This window comes from Rhamphochromis longiceps, linkage group LG23, assembly GCF_057381845.1.
Source record: "Rhamphochromis longiceps isolate RC_006_pf linkage group LG23, R_longiceps_female_GT1.1, whole genome shotgun sequence".
Lineage (NCBI taxonomy): Eukaryota > Metazoa > Chordata > Actinopteri > Cichliformes > Cichlidae > Rhamphochromis > Rhamphochromis longiceps.
In genome coordinates, this window is record NC_140578.1 from 45,185,202 (window position 1) to 45,213,093 (window position 27,892).

General features: G+C 42.4%; 2 protein-coding genes across 2 annotated transcripts; both read left to right on the forward strand.

Annotated features, from left to right (window-relative positions):
- The first annotated feature begins 2,085 nt into the window (after nt 1-2,085).
- On the forward strand, nt 2,086-7,991 carry LOC146642820 (NLR family CARD domain-containing protein 3-like). Its single transcript, XM_085397229.1, has 3 exons — nt 2,086-3,853; nt 3,958-5,743; nt 7,814-7,991. Exons 1-3 carry the CDS (start codon nt 3,580-3,582, stop codon nt 7,989-7,991), a joined length of 2,238 nt encoding a protein of 745 aa, XP_085253355.1. The 5' UTR covers nt 2,086-3,579.
- An 874-nt stretch (nt 7,992-8,865) lies between these two features.
- On the forward strand, nt 8,866-25,906 carry LOC146642821 (ribonuclease inhibitor-like). Its single transcript, XM_085399325.1, has 7 exons — nt 8,866-8,882; nt 10,070-10,249; nt 10,737-10,841; nt 17,267-17,446; nt 18,786-18,959; nt 23,406-23,603; nt 25,711-25,906. Exons 1-7 carry the CDS (start codon nt 8,866-8,868, stop codon nt 25,904-25,906), a joined length of 1,050 nt encoding a protein of 349 aa, XP_085255451.1.
- The last annotated feature ends 1,986 nt before the right edge of the window (nt 25,907-27,892 follow it).

A 27,892-nucleotide genomic window follows, 5' to 3' on the forward strand; every position in this document is an offset into this window, starting at 1 on the left:
CGTACACCACAGAATTCTTCAGGGCAATGAAGGATTAGGCTAAGTGTAGTGAGATTGTATCATATATATAGGGCTTGGCTTCCTGATCAATGCTCCACTACCAAAAGGAAGCCAAGCCCTGCCACCCTTTACAACAAAACAAGGTGTGATCACATTGATGCCACAATGGACGACTGATCAATGCTCCACTACCAAAAGGAAGCCAAGCCCTGCCACCCTTTACAACAAAACAAGGTGTGATCACATTGATGCCACAATGGACGACTGATCAATGCTCCACTACCAAAAGGAAGCCAAGCCCTGCCACCCTTTACAACAAAACAAGGTGTGATCACAGGGCTTGGCTTCCTTTTGGTAGTGGACAATTGATCAGGAAGCCAAGCCAAGGTAAATGCAGACTACAGATACCATGGCAGTGCCAGGATTGTGAGTGATTGCTGAAAATGTTGAAATGTACTCACTCACTTTTTATAATTATTTGTAAAAATGTGTACAAATGGTTGATTTTTTGTACTGTTTTTATCAATAAATCTCAGCAACAAAGGACATACACCCATGTGTGTTGATTTCTCCCTAAGATGGCAAACTGAAACACTCCAAGTTGGTGACTTTTGGAGATTTGTTTCCCTGGATGATTGAGAATGCATCAAGATGAAACAAAAGGAAGCTCACAGCTTTTAGCAGCTCCCCCACCCCCTCATCCACACACCCCCACTCCCCTCCCTCCAGAATTCCCAGGTAACAACCCAATTTACATATGAATGACTAGCCAATTTAGCTTCCACTTGCCTGAAGCTAAAGCTTAGCTAAAAGCCTACCAGCCATTTGGCTGGTGGCGGGTTTTAAAGGTAGAAAGGTAGAAGCCTGGGCCTTCCTAGTGTTAAAAGTCAGCTCAAGGCTCCAAAAGCCCAAAGGAGATATAAGGGTGGCGGCTCACAGCAGCTTTTGTTTGCTACATCATTTTAGTTCAGCTGGGTGTCTTTCCTTTGGTTATATTTCTTTAAGCGTTCAAATGTGTTCATTACATAAATAACATGTAATTTTCTCTGTAGCACTTCATGGATTTCATAAGCAACACACCTTAGTTGTTCATACAAAGCATAAAGGTAAAAACAGTATATACAGTGTTATCTTCATTCTAGATGTCAAAAAGTATTTGTGGCTCCCAGTGTTTTCTTTTGCGTGGAAACTGGCTCCAAATGGCTCTTTGGGTCCTGAAGGTTGCTGACCCCTGACCTAATGGTATATTTTTTTTAGCTGGATCGTTCTATAAAAACATGAATCAAATCTGAGAAAAGTTTCCACCTGACCTGTTGAATGTTATTGAAGCCAGAAGTTTGCCTTCATACTGTGTTTCTTGCATGCCTTTTGTGGTGTACTAATTGATGTGAAATGAATGCAATGTGGTTGTGTTTGCAGAGGTCAGAGGTCACAGTCTCCAGTATCCAGCTGTGTGTCTGTGAGGAGTGACTGGTCCAAAGAATATCCTCCATATTTCAGTCATGAACCTGCAGCAACAATGTTCTTCAATCATGGAGCTCAGCTGACCATGTAAGAGAGCTGCTGACTCAGAGTTCAAAGGTTGTTTCTATAAATGTTCTACCAGTGACATCATAAATGATTCCTAATGGTGGTCCGGGTACGATAATGCTAGTATCAATCGTAGTAGTAATGCAATCCAAGGTAATGATTTCTTCTCTGCTGCTGTGAACGTCTCTGCAGCCGTCTGTACTCTAATCTGAGACAACTATTACTGACAGAAACCATCACATCATCCAGTTTGTGTGTTTGCAGCTGCTTAAAAGATTTTAAACAGAGATTAATCAGTAATTCATGTGATGTGTTTGTGTTTGCAGAGGTCAGAGGTCACAGTCTCCAGCATCCAGCTGTGTGTCTGTGAGGAGTGACTGCTCCAAAGACAAACCTCCAGTCTTCAGTCATGAACCTGCAGCAACAGTGAACTTCAATCATGGAGCTCAGCTGACCATGTAAGAGAGCTGCTGACTCATTTACGGGTGTTTGAAATTCTGTGACCACTTTGTAATTTTAGTTTATATTTTTAAAGTGTTTTTATTTGTAGTTGCCTGTATTTTTATTACACTGTGTGTAACGTGGTGGTTTGTGCTGTTTGGGATTGTTTTGGTGTATTTGTGTCAGAACATCAGATAAATGATTTCATCACATTTTAAAAGAAAGTATCAGGATAATAATCTGAACTGAGTCATCAGAAATAGAAAGATGGTCTCAACAGGCCACTGAGCTGATCTCCAAAGAAATGCAGAAGATTGAAGAGTCCGAGGCTGTTTATTTGTCACAGGCATCGTCATACACGTACAACACAGTGAAATGTGCTGAGCTGCTCCTGTGACTGGACAAAACATTATAAACAATCATTAAATGAAATAATGAAACATTGTGCAGATGTAATGTTAAAGTGCTTTGTGCCACATTAGCACAGCATGTACTGACAGAGCAGTGCAAGCAGAACAAAGCAAATGAGCAAAGTGATGTAAACAGAGTAACTGAACAGAGTGAGCAGAGTAATATCAGCAGTAATGAAGCAGCAGGATCAGTGTAGCAGCGTGTGACGTCATAATGAATCAGGTATGATCTGAAATATGACAGTGAGACAAGAACATGATGTAAGGTCCTGTTTAAACCCTGATGGTGATGCTATGAGGGGAGCATGTTCTGATTTAGGACTTGGATGGTCTGAGGATAGAAGCTCCTCTCTGTTTGTGTCCTGATGGTGCAGAAGCTTCTGCCTGATTGTAGAAGGAGCTGAAGCCAGCATCATCCCAGAGGTGAAGCTCCTCTGTGTGCAGACCTGAGGTCAGATTCCTCCAGGCTGATGTTCAGGATCTACAGAAACGTGTGGTTGTAGTTATTGCTGCACTGTGTGCTGACAGCAGATACTCAGAACAAAGCGCTGCACACGTGTTCTTTACAAACATCTGTACATAGAAAATATGGATCATGGCAGTGAATGAACACGTTTCTGTCATTTGTTTCATTGGCTTCTTTTTTCTGCCTGTGTTCATGTGATTAATGTCTAACACATAAACAGGTTTGTAATCAAACATCACATCATCAGGGAGGCATCATGAAACAAAGTTACTGCTGGAGGCTGAACTCAATTTGGTGGCAATGTTCAAAAATATCACTCAGATCATTTCAAAGCTTTTAGTTCTTCTTCTTCACTTCTGTAAAAGAATAGAAAGGAAATCAGAACCCAGAAGTTCACTTCCTGATGACTGAACTCTTTCAAAATAAAGCTGAAAGCTCTGAATGTGACACCGCTGCTCCACCACAGTTTTTAGAGGAGGTCAAAGGTCAGTTCAGAGTGATGGATCCCAAACTTCCAGTACATCCAGTGAAGGACATAATCAGCTCTGTGATGAAGGCTTTTACTGTGGAGTTTGTAGGCTGATCACTCTGTGTTTAATAAGACAGGCAGGAACAGCAAAGGAAACTTGGATTCTGAACTCAAACACAAGTTTCTCCACTTTGACTTTTCTCTGTGACCATCAGAGCTTCTGCACAGTGTCATCAAATCTGGATGTTTGTCACTGACAGTCAATGATTTTAGTGATAAAGAAATGTGTTCACAGAGGGAGGAAGAGGAAGAGGAGTGGTGTCTGTGAGGAGGAGCAGCTGTCCTGCTGTGCTTTGTGTCAGGACGTCCTGAAGGATCCAGTCTCTACCAGCTGTGGACACTGGTTCTGCAGACAGTGCATCTCCTCATACTGGGACCAGTCTGCTTCATCAGGAGACTGGTCCTGTCCCCAGTTTGGAGAAAGATCCAGAAGCAGAGCTGGACTGCAGACAGCCAGTCAGAGCAGCTGTGTACAAAGTAAGACTGAACATCTGTCTGCTGATGGACTCATTTCTGAAAACTGGACTTCTTGTTGTTGTTCAGACATTGAAGAGTTTTCTTTCTGTTTTTCTTTCTTTCAGCAGATGTTGGTCTGCAGGAGGTTTTAGATGAACATAAGATCAGTCTGAGGAGGAGATGTGAACGTGTGACTGAAGGAAGTGATGAAACAGGAAGTAGAACCCTCCTCAACAGGATCTACACTGAGCTCTACATCACAGAGGGACAGAGTGAAGAGGTTCATAGCCAACATGAGGTGAGGCAGCTGGAGACAGCTTCCAAGATGGACGCCCTCCATGACACTCCAATCAGGTGCCAGGACATCTTTAAAGCCTTACCTGACCAACAGAGACCCATCAGAGTGGTTCTGACCAACGGCGTGGCTGGTGTTGGAAAAACCTTCTCAGTGCAGAAGTTCACTCTGGACTGGGCAGAGGGCTTGGAGAACCAACATGTCAGTGTGGTGGTTCTGCTTTCATTCAGGGAGCTGAACCTGATCAGAGAGGAGCAGTACAGTCTTCTGGAGCTGCTCCATGTTTTCCATCCAACATTACAGAAGGTCACAGCAGAGAAGCTGGCTGTCTCTCAGCTTTTGTTCATCTTTGACGGCCTGGATGAAAGCAGACTTTCATTGGATTTCACCAACAGGAAGCTGCTGTCTGATGTCACACAGAAGTCATCAGTCAGCCAGCTGCTGACAAACCTCATCCAGGGGAATCTGCTTCCCTCGGCTCTTGTCTGGATAACTTCCCGACCTGCAGCAGCCAATCAGATCCCTCCTACATGTGTTGACAGGCTAACAGAAGTACGAGGATTCACTGACGCCCAGAAGGAGGAGTACTTCAGGAGGAGATTCAGTGATGAAGAGCTGTCCAGCAGAATCATCTCCCACATGAAGACATCCAGGAGCCTCCACATCATGTGTAGAATCCCAGTCTTCTGCTGGATCACTGCTACAGTTCTGGAGCACATGTTGACTACAGAGCAGAGAGGAGAGCTGCCCAAGACCCTGACTGACATGTACTCACACTTCCTGCTGGTTCAGACAAAGAGGAAGAAGAACAAGTACCACGAGGGACATGAGACGAGTCCACAGGAGCTGACGGAGGCTGACAGGGAAGTTCTTCTGAAGCTGGGGAGGCTGGCGTTTGAACACCTGGAGAAAGGAAACATCATGTTCTACCAAGAAGACCTGGAGCAGTGTGGTCTGGATGTGACAGAGGCCTCGGTGTACTCAGGAGTTTGTACAGAGATCTTCAAAAGAGAGTGTGTGATCTTCCAGAAACCAGTCTACTGCTTTGTTCATCTGAGCATCCAGGAGTTTCTGGCTGCAGTCTACATGTTCCACTGTTTCACCAACAGGAAGTCAGAGGTGCTGAAGGACTTCTTGGGAAAAAAATACAACGAGTCATCTCTGGATGATTTTTTGATGGAAACACTAATAAAATCCTTCAGGAGTAAAAATGGTCGTCTGGACCTGTTTGTTCGCTTCCTTCATGGCCTCTGTCTGGAGTCCAACCAGAGACTCTTAGGAGGTCTGCTGGGTCAGACAGAGAACAGTCCAGAAACCATCCAGAGAGTCATCAAGAATCTAAAAGGAAGGAAGACAAAATCCTCTCCTGACAGAAGCATCAACATCTTCCACTGTCTGATGGAGATGAACGACATCTTATTATCTCAGGAGATCCAAGAGTTCCTGAAGTCAGAGAACAAATCAAAGAAACTCTCTGAGATCCACTGCTCAGCTCTGGCCTTCATGCTGCAGATGTCAGAGGAGGTTCTGGATGAGTTGGACCTGAAGAAGTACAACACAACAAAGGAGGGACGACTGAGACTGATTCCAGCTGTGAGGAACTTCAGAAAGGCTCGGTGAGTCCAGATGTGATCATTAATATTATCAGTTGGTGATAGTTTAGTTACTCAGTCATAAACTGCAATCATTTCTTATTTGAGGTCACACTAGGGCTGCCACAAACAATTATTTTTGTGATTATTTGACTAATCAGATCAAAAATAAAACATACAGCTTATTGCACCAGCATGCATCTGCTGTTATATAACTATCATTAGCTTACAGCTTAGAGTTTTTAAGGTATGTGCTAACTAAAAATAAAGACCAGATGATAGTTTATTAAACTTTTAATGAAATTTGCAGATTGTAGCAACAAACAGAAAGGCCCCCAAAATGTGTGCCGAGTTCTTCAGTGTGATTTCTCCACGGTGAAAGCACACTCTGCTCCACATAGTTATGAAGATCTTTGTTAACCACATTAGCTTCACATTAGTAACTTTGTCCTCGACAGCTCGGCCATCTTCAGAACCTGCCCAGGAATTGAACTGCACATGTGCACTGGCTCCAGACGTGGGGTTGTCCTGCATAGTCAGTGGTGTCAGTAGATCATTAAGTAAAATAATATGTAACTAGATTCCTTTGAAAGAGCAACCATGGACGACAAAGCTGGGCGGAGTCTGCTCTAAGACACCAAATGAGCAAATGTTTGCTGACCTGTATCAGTGATCACCTTTTTGTTGGCCTGGTCCCCCAGTCCTCCCACTCCCCCCGGTCCTCGGTGGATGCTGTCACTTCCTCTGACACTGGCTCACCATTTATGTTGTGTCAAAAATCAAACGTGAAGATCTAATTTACTCTAAACTCTCTGACTGTTACTAATATAGTCATAAAATATGCAACAACCACTGGAGATGGAGATGAAGCTTCAACTTGCAGAAAATAGTTTATTAAAATCAGTTTGAATAAACCCAAGGCTCAGAGCAAAAGAGACAAAAGCGCCCCCAAGTGGTCAGACTGTAGACGAACAGAATAAACCCTATCAAAGACAAACACGCTGGAAGCATCTTTTCTAACACTCCAGTATTTATTAGCATTTATTATAAATTTATTGTGACTTTGAAGACGTTCAGTGTTTCCTTTGGTATAACGGAGGTCTGACTACAGTCCAGTAAACACACTGATTAGGATTATAGATTAAACTGCAGTAATACTTTCACAGTGTGCAGTGATGCACAGGTCCGAGTGGTTTTACACTGAAATTCTCAACAACAGGAAACTATAAGAATTTGTTACTCTAATAATAAACAAAGAAGAAGAAAAACATTTTTCATTTAGAGTTGATGAATATAAATGAATTTGAACTTTACAAACCAATCAAAGACAAACTGATCCATGTGAGTTTATAACAATATTCAAAGGCTGCTGCTGGACACAGACAGGTAACATCATTTTGACTTGCTGTCACCTGGATCTGGAGTCATAAACACTGAAGCGCTGAACATTAATACAAGTCTGTTTCTGCCAACTAGTGATAAACCTGCAGACTAATGGCTCAGAAAGCTAAAACGAGCCAATCATTTCTGTGTTTAGTTCCCCTGAAATCAGATGTGATATCAGCAGCTCTGAGTTCATTCATCATTATTGTCCAGTGATGACATTTCTGCTCCGTTTGGTGACAGTCCGCAGATTTTTCCTGAGTGTGGACGTGAACAGTCGTACCTGACAGCAGCAGGTAGCAAACAGAGATCGTCTTTCCAGCTGGAACTCTTCACTGAGCTGAGCTCATTCAAAATGTTCTGGATTCAAGACAGGAAACAGTCCACATGTGTGTCTTCACTCTGACTCTGGATCAGATCTCACTGACAGACTGTGGACATTATGGAAGCCTAAATGTGACACCATCTTCCTCCTTCATCTGCAGATTAAAGCCAAACAAAGATTCTCATTAAAAGTCTGCAGGTCTGAGAGAGACTCAATCGTTGTGTCATGTCAAACACAGTAAGAAGAGCTGAAGCACAGATGTGAAGAGCAGATGTTCATCAGATTATGACCTCACTCTGTTTTGTCTTCATATACATTCAGTCTGTGTTTATAATGCAGACTTTCTGCTTTTATAATAACACATTTTGTATTTTCTATGATCACAGACTGGCTGACTGTGGACTCTCAGGGACTCATTGTGAAGTTGTGGCCTCGGCTCTGAAGTCCATCCCCTCCCATCTGACAGAACTGGACATGAGTGAGAACAAGCTGCAGGATTCAGCAGTGAAGCTTCTGTGTGCTGGACTGGAGAGTCCAAACTGTCGACTGGAGACTCTGAGGTGAGTTCACTGACTGCAGCTGTTGTTGTTTTTCTATATTTCTGATCTTTGATATTTGAAACGTTCTTTAGTTCCTAAATGTTCAGGATGTGTCTGAAGACAAATGTGTCTTTGAGTGCTTTCAGAAATGTTGTGTCTTTCCAAACGACTGAACAACAGTTTTTCCTCTTGGCTCCAAATAGAAGTGACAGACTTGAGCAGCGTTCATTTAAAGGCTGACAGAAGTGGAGTGGTGACGGGGAGATGTTTGTCAGGACAGCTTTTCAGCCTCCACAGGTTCATGTTGTGCTCCATCAGTCAGTGAAGATGAAGTCAGTACTGGTGAGGCTGTAGAGTGTGTGAGGGATGTGAATGAGGCTGTTGGAGATCTGATGATAGCAGATAAAAACAGGCTGCAGAGACTTTGAGCTTGTGTGGAAACAGACAGAGAAAAGAAAGACATGAATGTCAAAGCTAATAAAGGTGAAGTTAGGAGCTGTGATGATGTTCATGTATCAGAAGCTGTCGGGCTGCTACAGAGACGACCCACACAGCTGCTGTGGTGAGGTTTGTGTTAAAGCAGAGGAACACAGGCCCACACATGACAGCAAAGCAGGTTTCAGGCTCTGTGAGAGGATTTCAAACAGAAGCTGGAGAAGAGAAAGGACTACAGAAAGAAGGCAGCTGAGACCAGTCCAAGTGTTTCCATGGAGCCCAGTCTAACATTCATTTATACACTAACGTACAGAAGTGAACGGGAAAATGAATCCATAGTTTCAAATGTAGAAATAGTTCTCAGTTCATTTACAGAGTTTAATACATTTCATGAGGAAATGTTCAAAACAGCAGCTGAGAAGAAACCTGCTTCACAAAGTTGGATCCAATTCCAATAGTTTGTGATGCACTTGAACGCAGCGTGAGCAGTTCACTGCCTAACCCCACAGAGACTGTCAGTCTGGACTTTTCTTTATTGCTATTGGCTGTCAGTGAGATTTCAGAGCAATCAGAGACTGTGGGTCTGTGTATGAAGTATAATTCATGTGCAGTTGTTGAAGTTGTAGAATGAGAAATGGCAGTTTGGGGTATTTCCTGCTTTCATTGTCCTGCTTGTGCTGATGAAAATGTTTATTGACGTGTGAATTCATTCTTCAACGCTCGATTCTGCCTGAACAACGAGAAAACTTTGCTTTGTGTAACAATTCAAAGCACTGAAGCATCGACTTATTTCATTATCCAACAATGAAAACAGGAAACACAGACAGCTGGCCTTCAAAGTAAAAGCTGCTCCTTTTGAAACATGTTGGTGGTAAAATGTAAGAAGAGCTGAAGCACATAAATGATCTACATGCCAAAATATTAAACACAGTTGATATATTTGTGTGAGTGTTGTGATTCAGGTGTAGATGTAATAATGTACATATAGCAGAGTTTTCTCTTCTAGATCAGCTGATCAGAGTAAGGCCAATCAGCTCTGAGCATGCTCAGTCTGAGTTATGGAGCCACATACTATGATTCACCATGGCAACGGCATGAGCAGAGGCTCCGTGTGAATCCAGAGGAGCAGAAACATGAATGATGACAGTAGATGATTGTGTGAAAGTGCTGGAAGCAAATGAGTGTGTGATGTTCTTTCAGTGTTGCACTTTGTAGACGCTCCCTGAGCACTGGTCTCACAGCCAGCTGCACATAGAGACCAGTGTTGTTAGTCCAGGTCAGAAGATGACTTGTTGGAATGAAAATGAGCTTGTAGTTTGTCTGCTTTAATAATGTGACTGGAAAAAGGTGTTGGACTTCAAATATGTCCATTTCTGTCACACTTCACCTTTAAAAGTGAAGCCATGTGGTTCCTGCAAGGAAAAACACGACTTTTTCAAGTCTTTGTCCTGTTTTTATGAGAAATGTACGACTTTAATGTGAAACATTCAGAGTTTTTTCTCTTGTTGTGTTTGTTTGAAGCTGCTTCCTGTTGGCTTCAGCTGTTTGGAGTTTCCATTTTCTAAACTTCTACATTCTGAACCTTCTTCAGCTCTGAACAGATGATGAAACACTGAATGATGTCAAGCACTTTGTCTAATAAACTTACATCTTTCATTCTTTATACAGATTGGAGAGCTGTGGTTTGTTAGATATTGGCCTTGATTATCTGGCAGCAGCACTGAAGTCCAACCCCTCGTATCCCACAGAGGTGGACCTGAGTGGAACCTACAGCAACCTGAAGGATTCAGGAGTGAAGCATCTGTGTGGTTTCCTGGAGAATCCACGATGTCGATTTGAAACTCTGAGGTCAGTCAGCATGTTTTAGTTGTGCTGAGATGAATATGATGTGAAAGTTGTGCTGACACTAAACTGCAGACATCAGGCTGATATTATACTGATCCACACTGAGGATCTTCATGGTAAAGTCTGTTTTCTTCTTCTCTGGTTTAGTCCATTGACTGCAGCAGAACAATGTTCACATTTCAAACAGTGATGCTCAACGTATGGCCCGCGGCCCACACGCGGCCTGCCCACCTTTCCTAATTCAGAGAGAGGGGACCCTGATTAACTGTGTAGCTTCTTCCTCACACTTCTAAGTATCAGACACAACAATGAATAATCCACAGCTGACTGTCTTTAGCAGGTCAAAGGTCACGGCACACAGCACTCTGTGAAACAGTTTGGAGCAGGAATTCTTGCACATTTACAAACTGACACTGCTGCACGGCATGCTGGGTAATGCTAGCTGCTCAGGTATGGGTGTGGTAACGGCTGTGAGATTCTGTGGCTGCAGAACACTGAAGAAGAGAAAAGAGAAGTGGAGGATGAAGAAAAGAGGCGGAGATGAAGCAGAAGTTAAGCTCCAGAGAGGAAATGTTTCTGTGTGGGTGGGTGATAGGTTTGTAGCTTGAACCTATTCGCTGGAACGTTGAAGACAATATAATTACACAGCAAGCAAGACACAAAGTAGGCAAAGTTCTTCTTGTTACTCATTCAATTCAATTCAATTTTATTTATATAGCGCCAAATCACAACAAAAGTCGCCTCAAGGCGCTTCATAGATACAGAGAAAAACCCAACAATCATATGACCCCCTATGAGCAAGCACTTTGGCGACAGTGGGAAGGAAAAACTCCCTTTTTACAGGAAGAAACCTCCAGCAGAACCAAGCTCAGGGAGGGGCGGGGCCATCTGCTGGTTGGGGTGAGAGAAGGAAGACAGGATGAAGACATGCTGTGGAAGAGAGACAGAGGCTAATAACAGATATGATTCAATGCAGAGAGGTCTGTTAACACATAGTGAGTGAGAAAGGTGACTGGAAAGGAAAAACTCAATGCATCATGGGAATCCCCCGGCAGCCTACGTCTATTGCAGCATAACTAAGGGAGGATTCAGGGTCACCTGGTCCAGCCCTAACTATATGCTTTAGCAAAAAGGAAAGTTTTAAGCCTAATCTTAAAAGTAGAGATAGTGTCTGTCTCCCGAATCCGAACTGGAAGCTGGTTCCACAGAAGAGGGGCCTGAAAACTGAAGGCTCTGCCTCCCATTCTACTTTTAAATACTCTAGGAACAACAAGTAGGCCTGCAGAGCGAGAGCGAAGTGCTCTAATAGGGTGATATGGTACTACAAGGTCATTAAGATAAGATGGGGCCTGATTATTTAAGACCTTGTATGTGAGGAGCAGGATTTTGAATTCAATTCTGGATTTAACAGGAAGCCAATGAAGGGAAGCCAAAACAGGAGAAATCTGCTCTCTCTTTCTAGTCCCTGTCAGGACTCTTGCTGCAGCATTTTGGATTAGCTGAAGGTTTTCAGGGAGTTTTTTGGACATCCTGATAATAATGAATTACAGTCGTCCAGCCTGGAAGTAATAAATGCATGAACTAGTTTTTCAGTGTCACTCTGAGACAGGATATTTCTAACTTTAGAGATGTTGCACAAATGGAAGAACGCAGTCTTACATATTTGTTTAATATGTGCGTTGAAGGACATGTCCTGGTCAAAAATGACTCCAAGGTTCCTCACAGCATTACTGGAGGCCAAGGTAATGCCATCCAGAGTAAGAATCTGCTTAGATACCATATTTCTAAGCTTTTCAGGGCCGAGTACAATAACCTCAGTTTGATCTGAATTAAGAAGCAGAAAGTTATGCATGAGGGAGACCTGCCTGGAGCCAAGTGTCGTTCCCCATAGCACTCCTTTTATTGTGGTAACATGAATATGCAAGGCAAGGCAAGGCAAGTTTATTTGTATAGCACAATTCAACAACAAGGTGATTCAAAGTGCTTTACAGAGACATTAGAAACAAAAACAAATAAAAAGCATGATTTAAAATTGATTAAAACAAGCTAACTAATTAACAAACAAACAAAACAGTATATAAAATCAAAACAGATAAAATCAGAACAGTAGATAAAATCAGTAGTTAAATGTAAGTTTTGAAATTTAAGCTTAAAAGTGTGGATTTGGTGCTTTATTCAAATGCAGCTGAGAACAGGTGAGTCTTCAACCTGGATTTAAATAAACTGAGTGTTTCAGCTGATCTGAGGCTTTCTGGGAGTTTGTTCCAGATATAAGGAGCATAAAAGCTGAATGCAGCTTCTCCGTGTCTGGTTCTGACTCTGGGAACTGATAAAAGACCGGATCCAGATGACCTGAGGGATCTGGAAGGTTCATACTGGGTCAGGAGGTCATTGATGTATTTTGGTCCTAAACCATTCAGAGCTTTATAGACCAGCATCAGAACTTTAAAGTCTATCCTCTGACGGACAGGCAGCCAGTGTAAAGACCTCAGAGCTGGACTGATGTGGTCCACTTTTTTGGTCTTAGTGAGGACTCGAGCAGCAGAGTTCTGAATGAGCTGTAGTTGTCTGACTGATTTTTTAGGTAGACCTGTAAAGATGCTGTTACAGTAATCAAGCCTACTAAAGATGAATGCATGGACTAGTTTTTCCAGGTCCTGTTGAGACATCAGATCTTTTATCCTTGAAATATTCTTGAGGTGATAGTAAGCTGACTTTGTTATTGTCTTAATGTGTTTTTCTAAGTTTAGGTCTGCATCCATCACTACACCCAAATTTCTCGCCTGGTTTGTGGTTTTTAGATGTATAGATTGAAGTTCTCTGGTGACCTGTAATCGTTTTTCTTTGGCGCCAAAGACTATTACCTCAGTTTTGTTTTTGTTTAGCTGGAGAAAATTGTGGCACAACCAGTCATTGATTTCCTCAATGCATTTACCAAGAGCCTGTACAGGGCCTCGGTCTCCTGGTGACATTGTGATATATATTTGTGTGTCATCTGCATAGCTGTGATAGTTTATTTTGTTGTTGTTTATAATCTGTGCCAGTGGGAGCATGTAGATGTTAAACAGAAGGGGTCCCAAGATGGAACCTTGGGGAACTCCACATGTGATACTTGTCTGCTCAGATGTGAAGTTACCTATTGATACAAAGTATTTCCTGTTTTCTAAGTATGTTTTGAACCAGTTTAGTACAGTTCCTGAAAGACCTGTCCAGTTCTCCAGTCGTTTGAGTAATATGTTGTGGTCAACTGTATCAAATGCTGCACTGAGATCCAGTAAAACTAGGACTGACATTTTTCCACTGTCTGTATTCAGACATATGTCATTAAACACTTTGGTCAGAGCGGTTTCAGTGCTGTGGTTCTGTCTAAGACCTGACTGGAAGGCATCGTAGCAATTATTCTGTTTTAAGAAGTAACTGAGCTGTTGGGAAACTGCTTTTTCAATGATCTTACTTAAAAACGGGAGATTTGAGATCGGCCTGTAGTTGTTCATTTGTGTCTTGTCAAGATTGTCCTTTTTCAGTATAGGTTTGATTACAGCAGTTTTTAGTGATTCTGGAAACACACCTGATAATAAAGAAAAGTTGACGATCTGTAACAGGTCTGACTCTAAAGTCTTTGAGACCTTTTTGAAAAAACTTGTTGGCAGGACATCTAAACAGCAGGAGGAGGAGTTCAGTTGACCTAAGATGTCCTCCAGGTCTTTGCTGTTAATAGGTTGAAACTGTTTCATGGTGTTTAAACAGTTTTTTGGTGGACACAGTACATATCCTGGATCTCCTGTTGATGTACCAATTGCTTGTCTAATTTTTTGGATTTTTTCAGTGAAGAATTTGGCAAAGTCATTGCAGGCCATGGTCGAATGAAGTTCAGCTGCCACTGGCACAGGAGGGTTTGTTAGCCTGTCAACTGTAGAAAATAAGACCCGAGCATTATGGCTGTTTTTAGTGATGATGTCAGAGAAGTAGGACCTCCTTGCATTCCTCAGTTGTAAATTATAATTGTGAAGTTTCTCTTTATAAATGTCATAATGAACCTGGAGGTTTGTTTTTCTCCATCTGCGCTCAGCTTTCCTACACTCTCTTTTTTCATTTTTCACCAGTGTGGAGTTTCTCCATGGAGACTTTTTCCTTCCAGAGATAACCTTCACCTTAATGGGAGCAATAGTGTCCATTACATTTAACATGTTAGCATTGAAGCTATTGACGAGCTCATTGACTGACCCTCTGGACAGGTCAGGTGTTAAAGGGAAGACCTGGTTAAAAATTGCACTACTGTGTTCAGTTATACACCGTTTTGTGATCACTGTTGTTGATATATTTGTGTGGGCTGAGATTTTACTTTCAAAGAAAACACAGTAATGATCAGACAGGCCCACATCAGACACAGTAACCTTTGAAATGCTCAGGCCTTTGGAGATCAGTAGGTCAAGAGTGTGTCCTCTATTATGTGTGGCCTCTGTTACATGCTGAGTCAGCCCAAAGTTGCCCAGAGTGTTACTCAGGTCTTTAGTCCCTTTGTCCTGAGGGTTGTCCACATGAATGTTAAAATCCCCAGCAATAATTACACAGTCAAAATCAACACAGATCACAGACAGCAGTTCACTGAGGTCATTAAAAAAGTCTGTGCAGTATTTGGGAGGCCTGTAAACATTAAGAAACACAACTTTGGATGGGGCCTTCAGCTGTAAAGCCACATATTCAAAAGACTGAAAACTTCCAGGAGATAGCTGCTTACATTGAAATGATTCATTAAATAAGACAGCAACCCCTCCTCCTCTCCTGCTCACCCTGACCTCACTGATAAAACTGTAGTTAGGAGGGGTCGTCTCGATGAGAACAGCTCCACTGTTACTTTGGTCCAACCAAGTTTCAGTTAAAAACATAAAATCAAGGCTGTGCTCAGTGATTAAATCATTAATTAAAAATGTTTTCCCAGCTAGAGATCTAATGTTTAATGCATAGGGTCATTAACATATGACGTCTACATAGGTATACATGTGAACAAAGAATACTGTTTGTGTGTGTGTGTGTGTGTGTGGGGGGGGGGGGGGGGGGGGTCAGAGTGTGACCCCATAAATGACTTCCCTAAACCTGCTGGTCTGGAAGTCCAACAGTTCATCTAAACAAAAGGCACTTAGCCTAAAACAGATACAGCCACGTTTATCCTGCCATAAAACAATAAAACAAGGTACGACCTCTTCCCATGCTCCCAGGATGTAGGCGTGCATTCCAGTGTGGAATACACACCAAGCCTTTGCAGCCTGCTAAAGATCACACATCCTATCAGTACACAATTGATTATACACCTCTAAGAATATATGGTTAAATATTTCTAAGCATAAATGACAATCAACAATACAAAACCTAACAGCGGGGCTCAGGCAGCTCCGCCCACACAGTGACAGTGAAGCAGGTGAAGAGTAATAAATGAAGACAGCAGACAGGATTTGATAAGCTGATGTACAAACATGTAGAAACGGGTCCATACAGACTGAAGCGTGTCTCCTTTGCATCTTCCATATTTGATACTGAGAGTTTCCAGAAGAGCAAACATCAAACACGCCTCCAAACATGTGACGAGTCAGACTGACATCATTTCTACAGAGAACAGTGTGAGCTCTCAGCAGCTCACTTCAATAAGAAGGACAAAGTGCAGCAGGAATGACTAAACCCACTAACAGTCTGATATCCCCGTGTTCCTGTTGTTCTACAGCATCATCATTAATGCTGCGCCACCACCATCACTGCAGCTGACCAATCAGCTTCTGTCACGTCATGTGACGCTCTGTGACTCAGACTGGAGAAATGCTAAATGGCTAACCTGAAGCTAACCTGAGAAACAGTCAAAGTACTGATGATTCCTACAAAGTGTGTGTGTTCAGTATGAGATGAGTGTGAACGAAACCATGGAGGAGCGGGCCGTGGCTGCTCTCACACACGTTTGCTGCAGGGGCGGAGCTACAGAAATGTTCATAGGGGGTAAAATCAAAGCCATTATTGTTGACACATATGCAGCTGTTACATCCTGTAATATGCATTAAATATGGTTCAAATACATTAAATGCATTAAATATACATGTTTCATATAAATATAGTCTACAACGGTGTTTCCTTCAGCCCACATAAGGAAACAGTTGAGTCAGATAAAGACAGAAGGCCTTTTCCACGTCCCTCTGCTCAGTGTTAAAGTGCTGATGATGTTCAAGCTCAGGCAGCAGGAGGGATTTCTAAGCATCCTTCACTGATCCACAACAAAGGTCCAGAGTTTGATCCGTCCTAGTAGGACAGGAAACATACTGATAAGAGTTTCAAAGTGTCTTTGTAAGCAGACATGATTGAAATGAGCCAGTCTGAGTTTGGTTCCTGCAGTTTGTGCTTCATAAACAGAGCTGAAGCAGAGGCAGCGTGTGCCTGCAGGTGAATGTACACTGCTGTTATAAGAGCTGTGGAAACTCAGGTCAAAAGGACGTAACCACACTGCTGACAGTTCCAGGACAGTCACAGAGTTACAGCATCATTTGTGAACATAAAGACAGAAAGCTCATCCAAATCCTGGGATTAAAAGTCTGTCCTGGTGGTGTCCAGTCAAATACGTCTCTGTGAAAGCTTCAGTCCAACAGGCTCCAAAGTCCTTCTGCTCATTTCCTCGCCGGGTTCTTGATGCTCCTGTACCATCTCTCTGTCATCCTCCTCGCTCCCTCTTTGCACTCACAGTCTTTGTGCATCATTAACACTCACATGTGGAAAACCAAAGTTTTACTGGGCAGAAGATGATCATCAGTGACTCTGTCTTTAAAACACTCTTGTTAGAAATGTTCGACTTTAATGTGAAACATTCAGAGTTTTTTCTCTTGTTGTGTTTGTTTGAAGCTGCTTCCTGTTGGCTTCAGCTGTTTGGAGTTTCCATTTTCTAAACTTCTACATTCTGAACCTTCTTCAGCTCTGAACAGATGATGAAACACTGAATGATATCAAGCACTTTGTCTAATAAACTTACATCTTTCATTCTTTATACAGATTGAAGAGCTGTGGTTTGTCAGATATTGGCCTTGATTATCTGGCAGCAGCACTGAAGTCCAACCCCTCGTATCCCACAGAGGTGGACCTGAGTGGAACCTACAGCAACCTGAAGGGTTCAGGAGTGAAGCATCTGTGTGATTTTCGGGAGAATCCACGATGTCGATTTGAAACTCTGAGGTCAGTCAGCATGTTTTAGTTGTGCTGAGATGAATATGATGTGAAAGTTGTGCTGACACTAAACTGCAGACATCAGGCTGATATTATACTGATCCACACTGAGGATCTTCATGGTAAAGTCTGTTTTCTTCTTCTCTGGTTTAGTCCATTGACTGAAGCAGAACAATGTTCACATTTCAAACAGTGATGCTCAACGTATGGCCCGCGGCCCACACGCGGCCTGCCCACCTTTCCTGATTCAGAGAGAGGGGACCCTGATTAACTGTGTAGCTTCTTCCTCACAGTTCTAAGTATCAGACACAACAATGAATAATCCACAGCTGACTGTCTTTAGCAGGTCAAAGGTCACGGCACACAGCAGTCTGTGAAACAGTTTGGAGCAGGAATTCTTGCACATTTACAAACTGACACTGCTGCACGGCATGCTGGGTAATGCTAGCTGCTCAGGTATGGGCGTGCTAACGGCTGTGAGGCTCTGTGGCTGCAGAACACTGAAGAAGAGAAAAGAGAGGTGGAGGATGAAGAAAAGAGGCGGAGATGAAGCAGAAGTTTTGCTCCAGAGAGGAGCTGTGTCTGTGTGGGCGGGGCTCAGGCAGCTCCGCCCACACAGTGACAGTGAAGCAGGTGAAGAGTAATAAATGAAGACAGCAGACAGGATTTGATAAGCTGATGTACAAACATGTAGTATGATGGTGGCAGCTACAGAAACAGGTCCATACAGGCTGAAGCGTGTCTCAGTCTGAATGTACACTGCTGTTATAAGAGCTGTGGAAACTCAGGTCAAAAGGACGTAACCACACTGCTGACAGTTCCAGGACATTCACAGAGTTACAGCATCATTTGTGACCATAAAGACAGAAAGCTCATCCAAATCCTGGGATTAAAAGTCTGTCCTGGTGGTGTCCAGTCAAACACGTCTCTGTGAAAGCTTCAATCCAACAGGCTCCAAAGTCCTTCTGCTCATTTCCTCGCCGGGTTCTTGATGCTCCTGTACCATCTCTCTGTCATCCTCCTCGCTCCCTCTTTGCACTCACAGTCTTTGTGCATCATTAACACTCACATGTGGAAAACCAAAGTTTTACTGGGCAGAAGATGATCATCAGTGACACTGTCTTTAAAACACTCTTGTTAGAAATGTACGACTTTAATGTGAAACATTCAGAGTTTTTTCTCTTGTTGTGTTTGTTTGAAGCTGCTTCCTGTTGGCTTCAGCTGTCTGGAGTTTCCATTTTCTAAACTTCTACATTCTGAACCTTCTTCAGCTCTGAACAGATGATGAAACACTGAATGATTTCAAGCACTTTGTCTAATAAACTTACATCTTTCATTCTCTATACAGATTGGAGCGCTGTGATTTGTCAGAGATCAGCTGTGATTATCTGGAAGCAGTGCTGAAGCTCAACCCTTCGTATCCCAGAGAGGTGGACCTGAGCTCCCACAAGCTGCAGGATTCAGGAGTGAAGCAGCTGTGTGTTCTTCTGGAGAATCCACAACATCAAATTGAAACTCTGAGGTCAGTCTCCACGTTTTAGTTGTGCTGACACTGTCGATCTGTGGAACTAAAACCTTTATACAGGAAGTCTGGTTCAGCTCTTTGTAGACCTTCTAATCTCTGATGCTCTGAGTCTTACTCAGTAGATGATGCAGAGTTGTGAAGCCGATGTGGGTGAGGACACTCGCCCAGCTCTAACTACTTTGACGTCCAGGCAGCTTCCCTGCTTGTCCTGATACACCACCAAGGTCTTCTCACTCACCTTTCCTTTGTCCTCGTCCTTCATCGGCCGTGCTGTGTCTTTGTTCCTGCAGTGTTGTTCCCACGATGCAGCGCTGATGTTCCCTCCTTGAATGCACAACAAGTACGGTGCTGGTCTTTCTCGGGTGGAGCAGAGACAGATTGAAGTCTTTCAGGCTTTAGTGCCGACTTCCCTGACAGAGGCTGGACTCCATGGTCTGCACAGGAGGCTTCTACACTGTGTGGAGGTGACTCCTGGACTTGAAGACAGGCTGCAGGTACATGTGTGATGAAGAGGACCTACAGCAGTGTGATGGAGCTGCAGGTGTGAAGGAAGTCCTGCTGTCCTGTCCCACCCTCATCTTTGCTTCCTCTGTCTTCTCTGGACTTGTCCTCCTGTTTCAGAAACAGCACTGCTTCATGCCGAGGGTGGACGGGAGCGTTGGCTCTGATTCTTTTACCGTCCACCACAAGGAGACACTGATGCTGACCTCCTGATTCATCTGCATGTGTTCTGCTTCACACTGCTCACCTCCACCAAAGACTTCACAAACATCTTCTTTCTTTGAGTCCAGTTTGTCCCACAAACACTTCCAAATCTCCTCCTCTGAGATTCTGCATATGTGGTTGTTGGGACGATAAATGTCTTTGAGCTTGTGTCAGAAGACGAGCTGCAGCTTTCTGGACCAGCTGCAGTCTTGCCAGGCAGGTCCCACTAACTCCAACATATAAGGAGTTACAATAATCCAGCTGGGACGTCATGAAAACGTGGATCGCCCGTTCAAGGTTTTTAAAAGATAGAAATGATCTCACCTTAGATAAAAGCCTCAGTTTGAAGAAAGACCGCTGTACAACTGAGCTCAGCTGTTTTTCAAATTGCCGTCAAATATAAGCCCCAAATGTAATAATGCGATTTAATAAAAGAGCTGAACCAGTCTAATAGAGCGCCCTTGATGCCGCCATGCTCCAATGGTGAGGTCAAGATGCTGTGGTCAAGGCAGCGGTCAGATCCAAAAGCACAGCGGAGTCTCCTGATCAGTGGCTGATAAAAGATCATTAAGAACTTTCCAAAGTGCAGTTTCAGTGCTGTGAAGAGCTTTAAAACCAGACTGAAACCTTTACAACAGATTGCAGCTGAACAAATATAATCTTTTACAAAATCTTCGACAGGAAGGGAAGCTTTGAAATAGGCCTGAAATTTGAGCGGACAGAGGATCCAGATCAGGTTTTTAGTACAGGCTGTACAACAGCATGTTTAAAACAGGCTGTACAACACCTGAACTAAGACTGCTGTTAAAAATCGCTAAGATGTCGGAACCGACAACCTTTAAAATCTTTTTAAACACGTGTTGGAACAACTTCATTTGGACAAGATGATGTCTTTATAGCATCACATCGTTCCTCCACCTGATCAAACCACACAGGCTCAAACTGATCAAAAACAGCTGAGCAGGTGAATATTTTAGCCCCGGTGCGATCTCGGGCGAGAGTATCGATGATGGCCAAAGGGCAGCGTCCAGCTCTACGGCCGCTGAAGAGCAGACTCAACAGACGCGCGTGATGTGGATCCTACTGCTCTAAAACTGGAGCTTCTTCAATCCATTAAAGAGGACATTAGTACGCTGTTAAAAGAAGAAGTCAGAAATGCATTGAAAGAAGATTTTGACAATATAAGGGCTGACGTGCAAGGACTGAGAAATGAGATCGCTAACAGCATGGCGGCGACGTGCGGCGAAGTTGATGGAGTAAAGGTTACAGTGAAAGAAGCTGAGGATGGGCTGTCAATGTGGAGCGATGAGGTGACCACCCTGCAGTCTACAGTAGAGAGTATGAAGGAGGAGCTGTCTGATCTGAAGGATAAATGTGATGAAGGCAGGAAGCGGAGAGCTAACATCCACATCATAGGGATCCCAGAGGGCCTGGACTCGAGCTCCTCCACGGCCGTATCCGTGCTACTACGTGAAGTGCTGGGTATGGATAAAGACGTTATTGTCGACCGCTCACACAGGAGCCCTATCCTGAGAAAGCCAGCTGGTAACCCGCACGCCGTCATAGCCGAGCGTCACTACTACCAGGATTGTGTGGCTACGCCGTGCCAGGGCCCAAGCCCCGCTTGAGTTTAACGGACAACCTATTGCAATATTACGACTGGGCGATATGACCCAAAGTTCATATCTCGATATTCTTTAGCTGGATGGCGATATACGATATATATCTCGATATTTTTGAAGCCCGAAAGTTCGAACAAAAAGAGAGTTCTTAGTCAAAGCTGTGTCCCAAATCTCACACAGGCACATTTATTAACATACAGCGTAGATGTACATGAAACAATTACTCAGAAATAAATGATCAGCATTTATTAAATAATAATGCTCCATAAATAAAAGAAAACAATGTTGTTTTTGTGCATAACAAAAAGCTCACAATCGTGCAGTCAAAATGTAAACAGACGCTGAGCATAATAACAAGCAGCTGCTCTGTTCCCAGGTTCTACTGCGTGACTGACAGCCTGGAGTTTGAAACCCTCTTTGTAACCGTGTCTCTTACAGGTGCCATTTATGGTCCTTATACACACTCAATACAGTAATATTACGTTGAAGCAGAGTACGTATCACTCCGCGAGGCTCCTCGTAGCTGTAATGCTCCAACAATCCATCAAGCGGTGCGGCCTCGTAGCTGAGCAAAGTCGTACCAAAACATCTGTTGAAAGGTTTCTGAGCGCCGTGTAGCACATAAAATCGGTTCGAGGTCAGTAAGCACAACCAGAATTCATCCATAAGGCGCACTGTCGATTTATGAGAAAATTACAGGATTTTAAGTGCAGAAAATATAGTTTATGGTTTTCCTTTGATCTTAGCAAATATCTACGCCTCTAATTGGGACGATCACAGATTTTTCACTAATGTCTTTGCGCGGCTCCCCAATATGTCATCACACAATATCATCTTTGAGGGAGACCTAAACTGCTCATTATCTGCTATGGACCACAGTTCACACAAAAGTACACTTAGTCCAAAGTCAGCATGCGTCATTCAGAGCTTTCTTGATAATTATGGGCTGGCTGATGTATGGAGATTTCATAATCCTGCTTCACGTCAATACTCTTTTTTTCTAATGTCCATAAAACATATATTTGTATAGAAAAACGTCTCCCTTTAGTTACAGAATGTGATTATAAGACTCTGGTGATTTCTCCTCTTGTTTTTTCAATGTGTATTCCTGATGCCTGCTCCAACTATCAGCCATGGAGATTCAACTCAGTGTTGTTAGCAGATGAAGAGTTTGTCAGTTACAAAAGGTCTCAAAGACATTTTTTTTCTATCAATCAGACCCCAGAGATGTCATCATCAGTCATTTGGGAATCTCTAAAAGCATCTGAGAGGCCAAATAATTTCATTTTGTGCCAAACAAAGTGCAACACTGAAAGAACATCATCCATAAATATTGAGTAAGAACTGGACTCTCATACAGCGAGACTCAAATGCCTTTAAACATCAGCTTATCCTGCTGATCCAAGTCCAACACTGAGTTTGTAAAAACATGTTTGTCAATCATTTTGTTTGGTTTCTGAGGAAAAAGATTCAATAAGTTGCTGCTAATACACAACATTTCATCATATTTCCTCATAACCCTCTTTTGTCTGACCATTTGATCCCATTTGAATTTGCAATAAAGGATCCACAGAGTTTGGTGACAATAATGACAGTAGATGTTTGTGTGAAAGTGCTGGAAGCAAATGAGTGTGTGATGTTCTTTCAGTGTTGCACTTTGTAGACGCTCCCTGAGCACTGGTCTCACAGCCAGCTGCACATAGAGACCAGTGTTGTTAGTCCAGGTCAGAAGATGACTTGTTGGAATGAAAATGAGCTTGTAGTTTGTCTGCTTTAATAATGTGACTGGAAAAAGGTGTTGGACTTCAAATATGTCCATTTCTGTCACACTTCACCTTTAAAAGTGAAGCCATGTGGTTCCTGGAAGGAAAAACACGACTTTTTCAAGTCTTTGTCCTGTTTTTATGAGAAATGTACGACTTTAATGTGAAACATTCAGAGTTTTTTCTCTTGTTGTGTTTGTTTGAAGCTGCTTCCTGTTGGCTTCAGCTGTTTGGAGTTTCCATTTTCTAAACTTCTACATTCTGAACCTTCTTCAGCTCTGAACAGATGATGAAACACTGAATGATTTCAAGCACTTTGTCTAATAAACTTACATCTTTCATTCTTTATACAGATTGTGGAACTGTGGTTTGTCAGAGATCAGCTGTGATTATCTGGCAGCAGCACTGAAGTCCAACCCCTCCCATCTGAGAGAGCTGGACCTGAGTAATGACTCCTCCTCTTCTTCAACTAAGAACAACCTGCAGGATCCAGGAGTGAAGCATCTGTGTGGTTTCCTGGAGAGTCCAGGATGTAAACTTGAAACTCTGAGGTCAGTCAGCATGTTTTAGTTGTGCTGAGATGGATATGATGTGAAAGTTGTGCTGACACTAAACTGCAGACATCAGGCTGATATTATACTGATCCACACTGAGGATCTTCATGGTAAAGTCTGTTTTCTTCTTCTCTGGTTTAGTCCATTGACTGCAGCAGAACAATGTTCACATTTCAAACAGTGATACTCAACGTATGGCCCGCGGCCCACACGCGGCCTGCCCACCTTTCCTGATTCAGAGAGAGGGGACCGTGATTAACTGTGTAGCTTCTTCCTCACAGTTCTAAGTATCAGACACAACAATGAATAATCCACAGCTGACTGTCTTTAGCAGGTCAAAGGTCACGGCACACAGCAGACAGTCAGAAATATTCTAACTCTGATCATTTATCAGTTGTGACACTGTGAGACTTGATCAGAGGTGTGATCATCACAGCAGAGGCCTTTGTGTCAAAGTCACTGAGGATCAAACAGAAACACATGAAGCAGATTTTCCTCTTCTGGCTTTTTATAGCAGATAACCTTCAAAATATTCTGCAGTCGATCAAAAACTGAAGCAAACCATGAAGCAACATGTGAACATGAGCTGATGCTGCTGAAGTGAAGCAAAGTTACAGAGGTTTGATTACAGACACAGCTGAGAGTTTGTAATCTGTCATCATTTTAAAAAGTTTCCATGGAACAGCAGAAATGAGGCTTTACTGTCAGAGGCCGACAGCACTGAACACAACAGCAGACTGGTGGCTAATAAACAGTGAATGATGCAGAAACAGATGTTTGAAGCTGTTCTTGGAGTACACTGAGAGAGAGAGAGCTGTGCAGGCAGGAACAGCCAAAGTCAGAGAGAATTCATGAGCATATTTATCAAACGTGAAGCAGAGTTTGGATCTTCTTTTGCTGCTGCTTCACTCAGTTTTGGTTGGAGACAGATGAAACCTGCAGCTTCAGGATCTGTGAGCTGTCCACTTTCAGCCCCGACGGCGTGTCCGTGTACGTGCCGTCGAGTGAACGATCCACGCTCTGTGTTTCCATCTTTGTGTGTTTAGCTGCTCTCATTTACTGTTTTAGCTGTTTGCTGCTTGTTGAAATAGTTTGTGAGCTTTAACCTGAGATTCTGGCAAAATACATTTATATTAAACATCGATTCAGGATTGAATGAATCAACATCGTTTTATTCAAATTAAAACCATTTAAATGGGAACATGAATTTTTTACAGCCGCCTCTAATGCTGGGTAATGTCAGCTGGTCCATGTGCAGCTGGCTGTGAGGTTCAGGGAGCGTCTACAAAGTGCAACACTGAAAGAACATCATCCATAAATATTGAGTAAGAACTGGACTCTCATACAGCGAGACTCAAATGCCTTTAAACATCAGCTTATCCTGCTGATCCAAGTCCAACACTGAGTTTGTAAAAACATGTTTGTCAATCATTTTGTTTGGTTTCTGAGGAAAATGATTCAATAACTTGCTGCTAATACACAACATTTCATCATATTTCCTCATAACCCTCTTTTGTCTGACCATTTGATCCCATTTGAATTTGCAATAAAGGATCCACAGAGTTTGGTGACAATAATGACAGTAGATGTTTGTGTGAAAGTGCTGGAAGCAAATGAGTGTGTGATGTTCTTTCAGTGTTGCACTTTGTAGACGCTCCCTGAGCACTGGTCTCACAGCCAGCTGCACATAGAGACCAGTGTTGTTAGTCCAGGTCAGAAGATGACTTGTTGGAATGAAAATGAGCTTGTAGTTTGTCTGCTTTAATAATGTGACTGGAAAAAGGTGTTGGACTTCAAATATGTCCATTTCTGTCACACTTCACCTTTAAAAGCGAAGCCATGTGGTTCCTGGAAGGAAAAACACGACTTTTTCAAGTCTTTGTCCTGTTTTTATGAGAAATGTACGACTTTAATGTGAAACATTCAGAGTTTTTTCTCTTGTTGTGTTTGTTTGAAGCTGCTTCCTGTTGGCTTCAGCTGTTTGGAGTTTCCATTTTCTAAACTTCTACATTCTGAACCTTCTTCAGCTCTGAACAGATGATGAAACACTGAATGATTTCAAGCACTTTGTCTAATAAACTTACATCTTTCATTCTTTATACAGATTGTGGAGCTGTGGTTTGTCAGAGATCAGCTGTGATTATCTGGCAGCAGCACTGAAGTCCAACCCCTCCCATCTGAGAGAGCTGAACCTGAGCTCCAACAACAACCTGCAGGATCCAGGAGTGAAGCATCTGTGTGGTTTCCTGGAGAGTCCAGGATGTAAACTTGAAACTCTGAGGTCAGTCAGCATGTTTTAGTTGTGCTGAGATGAATATGATGTGAAAGTTGTGCTGACACTAAACTGCAGACATCAGGCTGATATTATACTGATCCACACTGAGGATCTTCATGGTAAAGTCTGTTTTCTTCTTCTCTGGTTTAGTCCATTGACTGCAGCAGAACAATGTTCACATTTCAAACAGTGATACTCAACGTATGGCCCGCGGCCCACACGCGGCCTGCCCACCTTTCCTGATTCAGAGAGAGGGGACCCTGATTAACTGTGTAGCTTCTTCCTCACAGTTCTAAGTATCAGACACAACAATGAATAATCCACAGCTGACTGTCTTTAGAGGGTCAAAGGTCACGGCACACAGCAGACAGTCAGAAATATTCTAACTCTGATCATTTATCAGTTGTGACACTGTGAGACTTGATCAGAGGTGTGATCATCACAGCAGAGGCCTTTGTGTCAAAGTCACTGAGGATCAAACAGAAACACATGAAGCAGATTTTCCTCTTCTGGCTTTTTATAGCAGATAACCTTCAAAATATTCTGCAGTCAATCAAAAACTGAAGCAAACCATGAAGCAACATGTGAACATGAGCTGATGCTGCTGAAGTGAAGCAAAGTTACAGAGGTTTGATTACAGACACAGCTGAGAGTTTGTAATCTGTCATCATTTTAAAAAGTTTCCATGGAACAGCAGAAACTAGAAAAATTTGCATTTCCTGCGAAAATGCAGTGTGGATGCTTAAAGCTGAAGCTGTATGCAAAAAGTAGCTGAAAAAGCTGAAAAGTTGCAGAAATTGTAAAAACTTTGCAGAAGCAAAAGAAGTTTGCTAAAATGGAATAACTTAGCAGAACTGCAATATCTTAGAGGAAACATAATACTTGGCAGAAATACAATAGCATAGCAGAATTTAGCAGAAATATTGTAACTTACCAGAAACATGATAACTTCTCAAAAATACAAGAATTTAGGAGAAATAGTATAAGATAACAGAAAGAATATATTTAGCCAAAAATACTTAAACATTACAGAAACACTATGATTTAGAAAAATAGTACAACAGAGCAGAAATATTGTGATTTACCAGAGACACTGTGATGAAATATGAATATTGTAATTTTAAATTAAGACTATGTTTTAGCACAAATATTATAATTTGGCAGAAATACTATAATTTAGCACAAATACTATAAAAAGCAGAAATACTATAATTTAGCAGAAATACTATATTAAGCACAAACCCTATAAAAAGCAGAAATACTGTACTATGATTTGGTAGAAAAAACTATAATTAATCAGAAATACTATATTTGGCAGAAATACGGTATTTGGCACAAATCTTATAAAATAGCAGAAATAGTATGATTTAGCACAATAGTAATAACTTAAACAGAAAAATTGGAAAAGCAAAAATGGACAGCTGAAAAAATGATGAACATGCTGAAGGTCCCTCAACTATACTTGTTAAATGGAAAAAATCAGCAAAAAAATCTATAACAGCCACACAATCACAAATATGTACACATAAGAAAACACACATGCACAGAGAGACACACACACAAGATCCAATTCAGTCAACCAGTCTAAATATATTGAATTTGAATCTTAGAATGAGATCATCCCATTAAAAGCCTTTCTCTCTCTCTCTGTCACACACACACACACACACACACACACACACACACACACACACACACACACACACACACAGGGAGAGAAAAGTGAGTTTCTAGGTCAGCCTGGGAGCTGCTGAATTTGAATCCACCAATCAGAGAGCCTGTGCACTCTTTCCCTCCAAAACAGGTGCATCCTTTTTACACACGCAGCACAGAGAGACACAGGATTATTGCAGCCTATTTCTCATAGTGAGGACTCCCCTCAAACAAATGACCATAATTTCCTAACCGTAGGAGCTAGAACGGTCATTCTTACACCGTTTTGTTCAGAAGAGATGGGGGAATCTTCAAGTGTTGACAATTTATCATTAAAATGTGAATTTTTAGAGATATA